The sequence below is a fragment of the Camellia sinensis genome, chromosome 15, assembly GCF_055761805.1.
Source record: "Camellia sinensis isolate YWXY chromosome 15, ASM5576180v1, whole genome shotgun sequence".
Taxonomy (NCBI): domain Eukaryota; kingdom Viridiplantae; phylum Streptophyta; class Magnoliopsida; order Ericales; family Theaceae; genus Camellia; species Camellia sinensis.
In genome coordinates, this window is record NC_138975.1 from 103,239,701 (window position 1) to 103,254,548 (window position 14,848).

General features: G+C 35.3%; 1 protein-coding gene across 1 annotated transcript; it reads left to right on the forward strand.

Annotated features, from left to right (window-relative positions):
- The first annotated feature begins 4,129 nt into the window (after positions 1-4,129).
- On the forward strand, positions 4,130-13,537 carry LOC114317655 (calcium-dependent protein kinase 10). Its single transcript, XM_028264423.2, has 7 exons — positions 4,130-5,028; positions 5,987-6,130; positions 6,230-6,382; positions 9,212-9,327; positions 9,553-9,720; positions 11,660-11,890; positions 12,984-13,537. The coding sequence occupies exons 1-7, from the start codon at positions 4,389-4,391 to the stop codon at positions 13,155-13,157; spliced, it is 1,626 nt and encodes a 541-aa protein (XP_028120224.2). The 5' UTR covers positions 4,130-4,388; the 3' UTR covers positions 13,158-13,537.
- The last annotated feature ends 1,311 nt before the right edge of the window (positions 13,538-14,848 follow it).

Consider the following 14,848-nt stretch of genomic DNA (forward strand, 5'->3'; position numbering starts at 1 on the left):
TTAAAGGTATAAGGAGATAATTTTGTAGTGCAAGTAGAATTGCTCAACACATAATAGAATCACTTCATTTACACGAACCTGGGGTGTTGTCGCTGTGAGCCCGTGGGGACTTTTTCTTAGTCTTTTTCGATGATTCGAACCGTTTATATTATAGGATTTGTTGAATAGATCATTCATACAAAAAAATCAAATTGATTAAAAATCTATAACTTTATAACAAGAGCACATTTGTTTTTTAAAAAATAAACGATTGACATTGTCTTGATAATTTTTGTAAAACAATTTGAATCTGATCATAGAGTTACGGATTTCTAATTAACTTGATTTTTGGTATGGATAATATACTCGATGAACCTTACAATATGAACGGTTCAGATTATCAAAAAAGACTCGAAAAAAGCCCCCACGAGCTCATAGCAGATTGCTGTTTTAACTTAGGCACCGTTTGGGAAGACAAAATAGGCTATTTTAGCCACAACAAACAAAACATCACATCCAACCCATAATCATTGCACTCTTCTCTCACAAAAAAAGTCAAAAAAGCCAAAAAACCAAAAAGCCCTTCCCAAACCAAACTTTTTAGCCCAGGCTAAAATAGCTAAAAAAGCCAAAAAGCCAACCTACTTCCCAAACCAACCCTAAGTCACAACAGCACCAGGTCTCATTTGCACCCATTGGTTGGACACCCCAATTTAATAAATTTATTTTATTGCTATTATGTTTTTATTCAAAATGGCTAAAAATACTTAATATTGAAAAAACTGTAAATCATATTATTTTAAATATTCCATCTCATAATCAATCACAATATTTGTTTTTGGGCAGTGGGTTGCCTCTAGTTCACCATCTGAACTGGAGGATCCAGTCCGGTCCATTGGGTTTACTTTTGGGTTCTTTTTTTATAATCTGAATAATTCACATTTTAGGATTTGTTAAGTACATTATCCTTGTAAAAAATCACGTCGATCGAATAACGGATACTATGTATTCGGATTATTTTTTTATGAATCGTTAATATTTTGATCATCCATTTTTTTCAGACAAAAATGATCTGAATATATAGTATCCGTTATCCAATCGACGTAAATTTTTACAAGAATAATGTATTTAACAAACCCTAAATGTGAACGGTTTAGTTTATCGAAAAGGGACCCAAAAGTGAACCCAATAGAGCAAACTAGATTGGACTGTCCTAGATCTGGACTGAAAACCGTCCAGACCTTTCTTTTCCTATTCTTTTCTCACTTTCTTCGCTTCATATCTTCATACGCAATTTTATTTCTTTTGAATCCATCATTGTTATATTATATTTCATATTGAAGTCAATAATGAACAATGAAGCATACGTTCCTGAACTATTTTTTTTTTATAGAAGATGTAGGTTTTCAGTTCATCTTCATCATTTTTGGCAGATGGGTTTACAAAATTTGTTCGAAAATTCATATTGAACAGATTACATTAATTTGAAAACTTATTTCCAAAAAAAAAATCATATACTTGGTATTGTGTTTCTGAATATTTAATTTTCTAGCTTCTTAATATTCTAATTCCGAACAAAAAATAAATAAATCTAATATTATATCTCCAAGCAAATTACAAATGTTTAGAAATTTATTTTGAAATAAATTCAATTTTGTTCGGTATTGAGTATTTGAAAAGAAATAAAAATATTCAACTTCTTGTTTCCATACCTTTAAAGTGATTTTTTTCAAGCGAGGGTAACAACGAGATGGGCTCTGATGGGAGTGGCCTTTGACGGTGGATTTTGACCGGAGTGGGCTTCGATCGGAGAGGTATGATTTCTTGTATTGTTCTGCATGAAAAGTTAAGGCCTAGCTTGGGAAGACTAAATAAGTGTACTTTTTATTTTTTATGAAATATGGGTTGGGTTTGGATTGGGTTGGGTTTGAAGTAGGAATGGCAACGGGGCGGGGCGGGGCCGGGGATCGCGCTCCCCGTCCCCGATCCCCGAAGCTACAAAACTCCCCGTCCCCGTCCCCGATCCCCGACGGGGAACCCATCACCCCCCCCACCCCCGCCCCCAATGGGGATCGGGTTTCCCCGACCCCGAAAAATCCCCGTAGCTCTCTCAACATCATTTTCATCAACATCATTTTCCTCAACAACATCATCAACGGCAACATCATCAACCACAAAAAAAAATAAAAATAATAATAATATGGAGACAAACATATTACAAACACAGTGACAAATACACATACATGTATATACATAAATGGTGGGATCTGATCTTCTCAGATCTGAGATGTGAGATGTAAAATTTGCGGTGGTGTGGTGGAGATGGGATCTACTCAGATCTGCCCAGATCTGTCGTGGTAGGAACCGAAGCCGGAGTACGAAGGTTTGGCAGTGGCGCGGAAGAGGAGGAGGAGGCGGCGACAGAGGAGGGTGTGCGCACTGCTGCGGAGGAGGAGATGACGCCATCGCCACTGGGGAGAGGAGATCGCACCGTCGCCACTGCAAAGAGGAGATCGCACTCGCCACTGGAAAGAAGAGAGAGTGAGAGAAAATAAGAGAGAATGTAATATGTAAGTGAGAGAGAGTGTTGACCCAAACATATAATATATAATATATAATATTTAATATTTAAATAGAGGGGCTGCTCCTGTGTTGTTCAACCAAACCAAGCCGTAAACATATATATATATATATATAATATAAATCGGGGCTAACGGGGCGGGGGGCGGGGCCGGGGCCGGGGATGAAATGTGTATCACCGTCCCCGACCCGAATGTCACCGGGGATTGAATTTCGAATACCATTCCCGTCCCCACGGGGATATTTTTCAGGGAAAAACCATTCTTATCGGGGACGGGGGGTCTGGTCCCCGTCGGGCCGGGTTCAAATTGCCATCCCTAGTTTGAAGTGATGTGTCAGAGAGGTGATGTGACTTAAATAAGATGATGTGATTTAAATAGGATAGTGACTTTTTGACTTTTTGTCTTTTTTCAATCTTCCCAAACTAAGCTTAAGTTTAAGAGAATTGGAACCAATTTAGGCCAAGTTTGGGAAGACTAAATAAGTGCACTTTTTGTCTTTTTGGACTAAAAAATTGAGGTTGAAAATATGGATGTTTGGGTTAACTTTTTGACTTTTTATTGAAAAATGTGTAATAAAAAATTGTAAAAATTGATTTGTAGGGAAAAATTTGAATTGGGAGTTGTGCAGCCGTAATTGTTGACTTTTGGTGAATAGTGTTAACTTTTTAACTTTTTGAGTAACTTTTTGACTTTTTGACTTTTTGGGAACATCTCAAACTTGGCCTTAGTTTGTGAGATATGTCAAGTATCTTGTGAGGGTTTTTGAGAATATAATAGATATTATTTGAAATGTCAAAAATAATAGAATAAATATTAAATTTTAAAATGAGATGTTCAAAATATTGGGTGTTCAACCAATTTTTGGATGTACAAATAGAGTCACCCCATGTAACATTGATTTTTTTTCCCAGTTCACACTACTTTATTTTCATGCTATTTTTATTATTAATCTTGAAATCCCCAATTCCAATCTTAACTCTAATCCATTGCAGCCACCATTACGGCTACATCCTAATTCTAATTCTAATCATGATTCTATTTCTAATCCTAATTCTTCCTATTGCTCTTTTTTCTTTGCCACCCCACTCTTTTCCATTCAATCCCATATTTTCTCTGTCACGTCTCCAATTTCTTTTTTTTATTCTAAAAAAAACAATTTAAAAAATTGACCTATTTTTTAAACTAATGGAAAAATTAACCTATTTTTTGAAATTATATTTTGAAAATGTAATTTTGAATTAAAAATTACATTTTTCAACATGTAATTTCACTTGAAATCGCATATTGAAAATATAATATATCTTAGAACAATCCATATCATTATAAAATTTTATTTTCAACATGTGATTTTAAGTGAAATTGTATGTTAAAAATAACCATTATTATACTCACTATATAGTGGTATTTTGAAAAATTGGTAAAAAGTTAATTTTTTTTACTTTTTTACTCTATTTTATTTTTTTATGAATAAAAAAACTTAAAGCTGATTTTTTTTTTTTTTCTAAAAAACCAATAATAAGTACATCATTCTGTTCACTGTATAATGAATAAAGCTTCGGACCGTTAGTAGGGATGTTGGAGTCCTTTCCATTGGTCTTAAAAAAAAAACAATTTTTTTCAATTTTTTTAATTTTCAGTGAATGACAGGCCGACACGTGGCCCGGATTCACTGGCCCCAGTGGGAGTCTATAACATTGCTATATAATATGATTTTATTTTTAAAAACCATTTCTCTTTCAACTGACCCCCGCGTTTTCTCCCGTCTATGCTGTGCCATCTCCACCCACCACCTCAACCACCGCTAGCGGCGGAGCAAATACACAACTCATGGGTAACTGCAACGCCTGCGTGAGACCCAAAACCACAAACAACCACCACCACCACCACAAAAACAAGAAGACCGGAGAATCCAAACCCAACCCCTACTCCGCTTCACCGGTTCCGATTCGAGTCCTGAAAGACTTCATCCTCTCAACCCACCGCACCCGAATCTGGGACAAATACATACTGGGTCGCGAACTGGGTCGTGGCGAGTTCGGGGTCACCTACCTCTGTACAGATCGCGAGACCCGAGAGGCCTTGGCTTGCAAATCCATATCGAAGAAGAAGCTGAGAACCGCCGTGGATGTTGAGGACGTTCGACGAGAGGTTCAGATAATGTCGAGCTTGCCTGATCACCCAAACATCGTGAAGCTCAAAGCAACTTATGAGGACAATGAAGCTGTGCATTTGGTGATGGAGCTTTGTGAAGGTGGAGAGCTTTTCGATCGGATTGTTGCGAGAGGGCATTACAGTGAGAGAGCTGCGGCTGGGATTGTGAGGACGATTGCGGAGGTTGTGAAGATGTGTCATGTGAATGGGGTTATGCATAGGGATTTGAAGCCTGAGAATTTCTTGTTTGAGAACAAGAAGGAGAGTTCGCTGCTTAAGGCGATTGATTTTGGGCTCTCCGTGTGCTTTAAGCCTGGTATGTGGTGGATTTGGTTCTGATGTATGTGTTTTTTTGAAATGGGTTTTTGAGATTTTTAGTGATTTTTATTTTATTTTATTTTTTTGCTGAATTTTGGGGGGAAATAGTTATTTTCCATTTGGATTACAGTGTTGTTCATGGGTTTTGGTTGATTAATCGATTGGATTTTTCCTTATGGGTTTTGAGGATTTTTATTGGGTTTTAGAGATTTTGGGTTCTGTGTGTTTTAAGCGTCCTAGGGTGATGGATTTTTGGTTCTGATATATATATATATATATATATATTTGAAATGGGTTTTAGAGATTTTTATGTTTTTAAAACTTTTTTGCTGAATTTTTGGGAAAAAATGGTTAAGACTTTAGTTTGAATTGTTCAAAATTTGAATTAGTTTTTATTTACTGTTCATGGGTATTGGTTGATTCATCGATTGGATTCTCGAATTTGGATTTTTCTTATGGGTTTTGAGGATTTTTATTGGGTTTTAGAGATTTTGGACTCTCTGTATTTTTGGTTCTTGGCGATGGGTTCTGATATGTTCTTTTTGAAATGGGTTTGAGAATTTTAGTTTTTTTTATTAAAAAATTGCTGAAATTTTGGGAAATTTTTGGTTGGTTGTTTAGTTTAAATTGTTCAAAATTTGAATTATTTTTCATATGGGTTACAGTACTGTTCATGGATTTTGGTTGATTAATTGATTGGGTTTTCGAATTTGAATTTTTCCATATGGGTTTTCAGGGTTTTTATTTGGATTTAGATTTGATCATTGGATGAATTTTCTAATTTTGGATTTTTTTTCGGCAGATACGGTTGAGATTGTTAATGGGTTTTGACTTTTCTTTTTGATTGAATTGGTCACTTTGAATATTTTAATTGAGGATGTTATGGGATTTGAGTGGATTCTTTGATGATTTTTTATTTTATTTTATTTTTGAACTTCCTTTACATCTTCATTCAGGGGAGAAGTTTTCAGAGATAGTGGGGAGTCCATACTATATGGCCCCGGAGGTTTTGAAGCGGAATTATGGGCCAGAGGTTGATATATGGAGTTCCGGTGTGATTCTTTACATTTTGTTATGTGGGGTTCCTCCATTTTGGGCAGGTATTACTTTTCTTCTTGTAAAGGATTGTTGATATAAACATGGTTATGGACCTATGGTGTCATTGCATTGTTGAGTTTTGTTCTCATTGTATGTTGCAGAAACCGAACAGGGTGTTGCCCTGGCAATTCTGCGGGGGGTGCTTGATTTCAAGAGGGAACCATGGCCTCAGATTTCTGATAGTGCCAAGAGCCTTGTTCGGCAGATGTTAGAGCCAGATCCCAGAAAGCGTTTGACCGCCCAACAGGTGCTTGGTAAGTCTCTATCCACTGTGTGCCGACTTTTGACTTTGTCAATTGATTCCCAGTCTTCTGGTTAGCTGTATATTGGATGGCATTGCCATTGTTGCCTTCTTTAATTTTTGTTTCTTTTAAAGGAGAATATATTGAGCAAGAATATGATGCACTCTTCTTGTTGGAATAATATGCTTAGGACCTTCAAAATTTTGATTATTCTCATTGGTCAAGGAATTTCAATTTTGCGTATTCTTGATGGGGAACCATTTGACAGATGAAAGCGAGTAAATATCGACTACTACAAGACAACTGTTTTTTTTTGGTTTTCAAAGGATTGAGACAAAATAATTAATGACATGGAGCAGTGTTGACTACAAACTATTTAATGGTGGATACCCTTCAATTGACATATTTACAGGCTGTTTGTTTGGGTGGATAAGGGAAGAAAGGAAAGTGGGGGTGGGGGAGGGAATGAGGTTGTTTCCGCCGTTTGGTGGGGACAATGGGAATAGGGGGGAAGAGAAATGGGGTGGGGTGTGCCATCCTCTCAAGCACAGATAAGGCCTTTTGCAAATTTATGGGTGGAAGAGGAAAGCAAGAGGAAGAAGAGAGTAAAAGCTGATATGGGTTATCAAACACACAAAATTACCATTTTGCCCTCCATTTTGTATAATAGTCCATTCAGTATGGGTACAATAGTCAAATAATTTAACGGCCTCTTCCTTATTTTGTTTCCACTCCATCAAACAAAAAGGAGGAAAAGCTCAATTCTTTTCACTGTATCCACTTCTGTTCTCCTTCCTTCCCCTCCCTCCATGGTTCCTTCTTTCGATCCTTTCTATTAAATATAGTGTTTATGCTTTTGATTAAGTTCATCTGTGGAACTTCCAGTAAAGCGCCTTAACTTGGTTCTACTATTGAGACTAAGGCCTCATTTGGCAACTCAATATTTTGGCCTAAAAGTCAAAAAAATTACTAAAAAAATTAAAAAGTCAACAATCTATACCAAAAAGTCAAGATTCTCTTTTCTCTATAAATTTTGCACATCTTTTCGTAAAAAATTAAAAAGTCATTCCAAACATACTAATTTTTTTTATCTCATATTTTAGCCAAAAAATCAAAAAATTAGTAAAATTGTATGTTTCCAAACGAGGCCTAACTAATTTTTATTCAACTAAAATGTGACTTTTTTTTTTTTGTGTGTGTGTGTTCATTTTTGTGTTTTTTTGTTGAATTTCTTTTGCTTCCGTGTATGGGCATGTCAAAACAACTTGTTTAGCTTTCTATGATTTCCTTTGCAAGCTTTCTGAAACATTGATTAGTCCAAGTATACTGTTAGAGCAAACCAAGTTGTTAATGTTATGGTTTGGAATTCAATAGTTTCTTATCCGTTTCTTGTATCTGACTTAATCTTTTAGCCACTCATTTTTTGTAAAATATTTTCATTCCAAACATGTGCTGATATATCGAGTGAAAAGTTTCAATAGTCAGTTTATTAAATTATCCTTGTAACTGGAAATTTTAGTCAATTTCTTCATGTAGATAGTTATGTAACTTTTTGGTGTTCAAACAAATTTTTTAAGACTTGTACATTAGAGAAAACTAAAGGACTATTGGAGTAAATACTAATGTTGGGGTGAATAAAGGTTTTCCTTAATCCGTGACCAAATGAGGATTGGCAAATGGTGTGAATGGACTACATGGGTTTACTTTCAAACTGAGAGATCAACTTCCCAACCAAAGGAGAAAGTCTATCTTCTTGACTAGAATAAGGAAAATATTTTTGTTTAGAGTCTGAAATTTTTTAAAAGCATGGATTAAAAGGAACAAGTAGACCTTGTGGTCCAATGTCAACAGTGTTGGCCTTCTCTTTGTCAAGAGTTATCTACAAGTTGTGTTTCATACACCAAGCTGATGTTGCGATGCTTTTCTTTTTCTTAAGTGACTAATAGTTTTGGTGCTACTATGAATGGGGCTGCTAAACTTGCAGTTGCTGTAAGGAGCAGTGATTTAAAAAAAGGAATAGGAATTAGTCATGGAAAAATTCACTTGTATATGAGTGCTATTTCTCCAAAATTTTTTGTATACCATGTAATGGTCCCTCCAAACTCATTCCAGTGCTGCCAAAATTTTTGGAAAGCTCACTCTGTATAAGAGTTGCCCTTCGAAATTTGATTACTCATGTAATGGCCCCCCAAAAATTTAATCCGACTTCCTATTAAAACGTCCATGGTGACTATATGTTAAAAAAACTTGCAATAAATAAGAAATATAGTCCACTTGATTATTGTGAAATCATAATTTTTTTTTTTTAAAAAAAAAAGTTTACTAAAAGCAGTTAAATTGTGGTAGAGAAAAGAGATTTGTTTCTTATGTAGATTCCTATGGGTTTTTTTTTATTGGACCATTTGTGAGGTTTTATGGCCCTAAAAATATTGAGTAATATTTAAATAATTGCATAGGCTTATGAGAAGTGAGTAGCATATCTAAATTGAGACTAGTTTCGTATAATATTTGATTGGACCAATTGATGAATATTTAAGTAATATTTCAATAATTATTTAATCAATTAAAACCCGACCCGATCCTCACTGCCCGACAGAATCTTCCCTATGCCTTTGTTTTGGCAGCTTGGCCCCTTCACTGGAGGAGTTGCATTTGCACCCCCTGACATCCATGTTGAGGGACCAACTAGGGGTTGCATTTCCACATATTTCCTGACAATATAACAATCCTCAAACATCAAAGGTGGTTGTGTAGTACATTGCTAGGAAATTGAATTTTTTCTGCAAAATGACTTCTTTCTTGTGAAGTAGTTGAATCAATATTAACTTTTGTTCTATGCAGAACACCCCTGGATTCAAAATGCGAAGAAAGCTCCAAATGTTCCTTTAGGAGATATAGTGAGGACAAGGCTCAAGCAGTTCTCTGTAATGAACAGATTCAAAAAGAAAGCTCTGAGAGTAAGCATCTAACTTAGGCTAATTGTTTTATTCCATTTCTGTTTGTTTCTTGATGAGCATCCCTTCATATAGATTGATCTGTACAGAAAGCCCATATTGACTGATTTGTACACGCCACTTGTGCAATTAATTAAGAAATGGTTGTCATCATGCCTTGGAATCAAGGATCTGCAACGCATGAATGTTTGTGCATAAGGTTTTGATTTGTCTGATCAAATATTTTAGGTAATTGCACAACACTTATCTGTTGAAGAGATAGAAGTAATCAGAGATATGTTTACATTGATGGACACTGACAATGATGGGAAAGTAACGTATGAGGAACTGAGGGATGGGCTTAGGAAAGTTGGTTCAAAATTGGCCGAACCTGAGACAAAGTTGCTGATGGACGTGGTAAATTTCTCTGTCTAGTTAAAAATTTTACCATTTTAGTTGCTTAATTATTGTATATTATACTCGATGCATGGACTTTTTCAAGTTTTGACTTATCATATCAGGGACTCTGCCTGTCTTGGTTCCGTTTATGCAGTTTTTGAAATCACTCTATGCAACAGCTAAGAAGTTTTTTTTATATAATTTCCCTTGTGATTTACTATAATGATTAGTCTATTAATATCTTAATCAATATAATGTCATTCTTCATATTGGTCTTTGTCTCATTCAAATGGTTTATCATACACTGTTACTATTACTTGTTTTATTTCTTATCGCAATTATTTAATTAACTCACATCAACCTTATTGCATTGCTGCCACTGCTGCCATCAAGCCATAATTATGATACCATAGAAAAAAATCATTTTTCATCATTGTTTTTCCAAACCCGAAAAGTTCATTAGAATGTAACATATTCATCCAAATGTTGTATTCTAAAATAATTAGACTTTTATGTCAGAATCCTTGATTTTAAAATCCTGGAATATCACAAATTGTTCGTGCAAACTCACTCTTGGCAGTCCAAAAAAGTTAAGAAGTTTATGCTGCTGCTGGCAGACTACATATTGAGCCACTCTCTGCTTTTTATTCAATATAGTATTAATATTTATGCTTACTTGAGCGCAAGATTGTTCAATTTTATATAGTGCTTGAACAACTGAGCAAATTTTTTTTTTTTTGCATGTAATGTTTGCTGAATTGTGCCATTACCTGCTGCTATACCCACATGTACTTAAAAGTTGGCCAAATTGGGTTTGGATGCGGTGTCTAAATTAAATTAAGGTAAAAAAAATTGCAAATGGATAGTTTGGTAACATTTTGGCCACTTTATATATATATATATAGAGAGAGAGAGAGAGAGAGATGAAAATTCAGAAGAAATTTTAGGGAGGATCAGAACCGATGACAAATAGAACGTGCAGTTTTCTTAGAAATGTGGCTTAACATGGACTATTTTAATCTAGAAAAAAGAAATATGCCACCAATTCCCAAATGAAGAACTGCAACTTCACACAACTCTTCTTTATCAGTGCTTTGGGCGGGTTCATTTTCATATTCTGATGTGGGATATATGTCATTTGGGTTTCATTGTTCTGACCGGTTCATGGTCAGACTCGAATAGATTTTCCCTGTATTGCCTCCAAGCCCACATTGTCATCATTTAGGTTTATTTGCAGATTTCCGATGTGGGGATTTATGTTATTTGGATTCATTGTTCTTACTTATCAACTGAAGATCTTCCACGTAGATTTCCAATTTGGAACTTAATACACGCCTAAATTTCTCAGGTTCATTATTATCTCCTTCCTCACAATCACAAATCACAATTGATCACATACCGCGGTTGACTGGCTCGTTGTCAACCTTGAATAGAGTTGTGCTAGACTGCTTGTGAGCCCACATGGTTGTGTTGGCTCTGATATTACAAGCTTGACCACCACTCACAGTTAATCACAAAATACACGACCAACTGGCTCGTAGTCAGCCTTCAACTGAGTTGCGCTGCAGTGCCCCTGTGCCCACATGGTCATGTGTGCAGGTTGGCTCTGATAACAACCACGGGAACTCACCCAAATGGGCTAGCCAACAAATGTTATTTGGGTTCATTGTACCTACTTATTATATATCTAAGATTTTCCATGCTGAATTCTATGGCTATTGTTTAATTGCTGTTCTTTTTCTATTTATGGTAGTGAGATTTTTAATGATTGGTTGGAGCTCATCTTTTGGAAAACACATTTTTACATTTAAGAGGAAATTTGATTCATTGATCATAAAATCATGAATTTTATCATATGTTAAACATCTAATTGCAGCCTAGAGATTAGAGATCACAAACATAGTTCTTAAACATCTATATCCTACTAATGAAATACTTCCATTTGAATGTTTATTAGGCTGATGTTGATGGGAATGGAATCCTGGATTACGGAGAGTTTGTAGCAGTAACGATCCACCTACAGAAGATGGAGAATGATGCGCATTTCCGCGAAGCATTTATGTTTTTCGATAAAGATGGAAGTGGGTATATTGAGCTTGACGAACTACGAGAAGCTTTAGCAGATGAATCCGGGGAAACTGATGCTGATGTACTAAATGAAATCATGCGAGAGGTCGACACTGACAAGGTTTGGTATTTAAGCCTACCATCATATTTGTCTAATCAATCTCAAGACCCCTTCCCTCTTTCTCTTTGGTTTCTACTTCAAAAGCATTACCTCATAACCGGTTGGTATCAATCATATATAGGGCTGCAAACAAGCCGAGCAGATCTTTGGAGTTTTTGAGTTTGGGTCACCAAGAATTAGTCTAGCTCGTGCTCGAGTCGTGCTTAAAAATTCCAGCTCGAGCTCAGTTGCTAAGTATTCGAGAAACTTAAGCTCAGCTTAAGCTAAGCTCGAGCTTGAAAAAAATAAATCAAACTTAATATGTATATTAAAAGAAGAAAGAGAAGATTATTAACAAAATATATAGAATACTCATATTAACAATAAATTTCATCAATCAAATATATGAATTTACACAAACACCAAACATAGATAAAAAATAAAAATAAACATAGATAGTGAAATAAAATAAAATAAAACAATAAAAACACATTTGAGATATTATTAAAAATAAATATTAATTTATATTCCTTATGTTTACATGCTTAATCGAGCCGAGCTTGGGTATTCTCTAACTCGGCTCGATTACTAAACGAGCCTAAAAATTGAGCTCAAACTCGTTCATTTAGCGAACAACCTGAGCTCGAGCTGTTCATGAACAGCCTAGTTCGTTTGTAGCCCTAATCATGTACAAGAACTCTTCACATAAATTAGATTTGTGTGGACAACATTTGAAATTTTGAAAACATTGAGAGTCCATTTGGATGGATAGATTTCAAATCAAAGGATTTAAAGTTGAATTTTATTAAAATATAGAGAGTTAGCTGTTATGGATGGATTGAAAAACTAAGGTAGAAGATAAATCGAGATAGAAGAGATGTATTTTAGTAGCATCCTTGTATTTAGAAGGAGAATAATTCAATCTTAAAATCCATAGATAAACTATCAAATCTAAATGTGAGTTATTCTCCCGGTATGGTTTGTGCCAAATCCTTGCATTTCAAATCCATTAATACAAATGGAACCTTAGTTTTGGATTGATTTAAATTTCAAAATTGCTCGAAGTCCCCTTTCTTTGATGCCCTTTTGTAATGATTGTACAAAATTCTTTCAGGATGGGCAAATCAGTTATGATGAGTTTGTTGCAATGATGAAAGCCGGAACTGATTGGAGAAAGGCATCCCGGCAGTATTCAAGGGAGAGATTCAAAAGCTTGAGCCTTAATTTGATGAGGGACGGCTCATTGCAGCTTGAAGATACGATTACTGGTCAAACTGTTGTGGTTTAAGCTTGATTGTTTCATTCATCATCAACACATCCTATACATGAAAAGTTTAGATTTGGATTTTACTAAACAGGAATTCAAAGGAGGTTGGAGTCGACAATGTTCTTGAGCTTCATCCGATGGGATTCTTTTTATTCTTTTTTTGGGCGGGTTGAGGGAATGAATTGGAGAACCACGTTCTGTTGCAAGGAATTGTATATGTTACAGTTTTCAAATTTGTGTCAACTTGTATATTGGTCATGTTATTTGTGCTTGATGATTTGCCAGTATTTGTGCTTTCCTAACATTGTTTAGATACTAGTTAAGAATTTAGTGGAAATGTGCATAAAATTTTTTTAAATATTAGGGGAAATGTGATTTTATGGAAAAATTCTGTTCTTTGAGTTCTTCCCTTGTCAAACATAATCCTAGTTTTTGAGCCTTGTGAAAAAGCATGTGTGAGATGCATTTGGGGTTACTAAGCGCGACCAACAGTTCAGAATCCATATTTCTGATCTGATATCACTGGTGTAATGTGAAACATAAAATGAGAGTTCAAATCCAGTAATTTTTTAGAGAAATTCATTTTATTGCAAAACATTTGTTAGGAATAGACTATATTATCAGATTTCAGAGTCGCCATCTAATTTTTTGGAGAAACTAGAAAACTCGTGACTCGTGCCAAATGTTGCTGTCCATCATAGTCAAAGTGTTTCTGCTTGGGAATTTAGGTATGAAAGGAGAAGGTCATTAATTGAGCACTCATTCACCCAATCATAAGATCGGCCTCTACAAAGTGATGATGTGATTTTTATAATCAATGTATATTCATGTTCTAGTTGTTAATAATGCTATCATTACTATCTGAGACTTGCAAGTATAGATTGTGCCATTAATTTTGGTTATGCTTTGAATTCATGCATTTTTTAAAAGCCTTAAAAATCAATTACATAACTACATAACCTTTATCCACTGGTATTCAAACATATCTCATCTAAACACTTTTAGCCTCATGATATAGTGACGAATATGATAAGGGAACATACACATGCGATATGCTGAAGCCAAGTATATACACAGATATGATCCTACATACAACCCAGCTAATGCAATACATACACAACATGCGCCTAGAAGTTTGGATACTAAGACGTGTCATGGATATAATCTCAAGACATAGAATTATGCACGTATTCATCTTTGAAAATAAATTCTATAAAATCGGACCTGAATGCATGAAAAATGAATGCAATATACAGGTATGATAAATAAAACATGATGCAGTACCAAAAGTATGTAAATAAAAGGGTTAGAAAGATGTGGGGTTGAAAGTTATTATAACAATTCAAATGAGAAATGAGGGGGAGAGAGATTATTACAACATTGAATGGATTTACCCAATTTACTGCTAAATCTAACCAATCATGCTAAACAACGCATACAGAAGTTCCAGAACTATCTAGGAGAGCACTCCCCATAAACTATTTGCTCTGTTCTTGGAAGGATATGCTGAACTAGGAAGTGGCCGGCCAAGTTTTTCTTTCGACTGGGATTTAGGTCAATGCAGAATTCCAAGATTTGAATAGACACTTTCTGGGGGGTACTCATCCCTTCTACCTCCTCTGCTGATAGGGATCACTTGAGGAAGAGGTGGATGGGCTACAATCCTTAATAATGACATAAACAGATATATATATATATATATATAGTAGATA

Coding starts and splice junctions, on each gene's coding strand:
- LOC114317655 (XM_028264423.2), top strand. CDS start 4,389: ATGGGTAACTGCAACGCCTGCGTGAGACCCAAAACCACAAACAACCAC. Junction 6,383..9,211: donor GACCGCCCAACAGGTGCTTG/GTAAGTCTCTAT, acceptor TGTTCTATGCAG/AACACCCCTGGATTCAAAAT. Junction 9,721..11,659: donor CAAAGTTGCTGATGGACGTG/GTAAATTTCTCT, acceptor AATGTTTATTAG/GCTGATGTTGATGGGAATGG.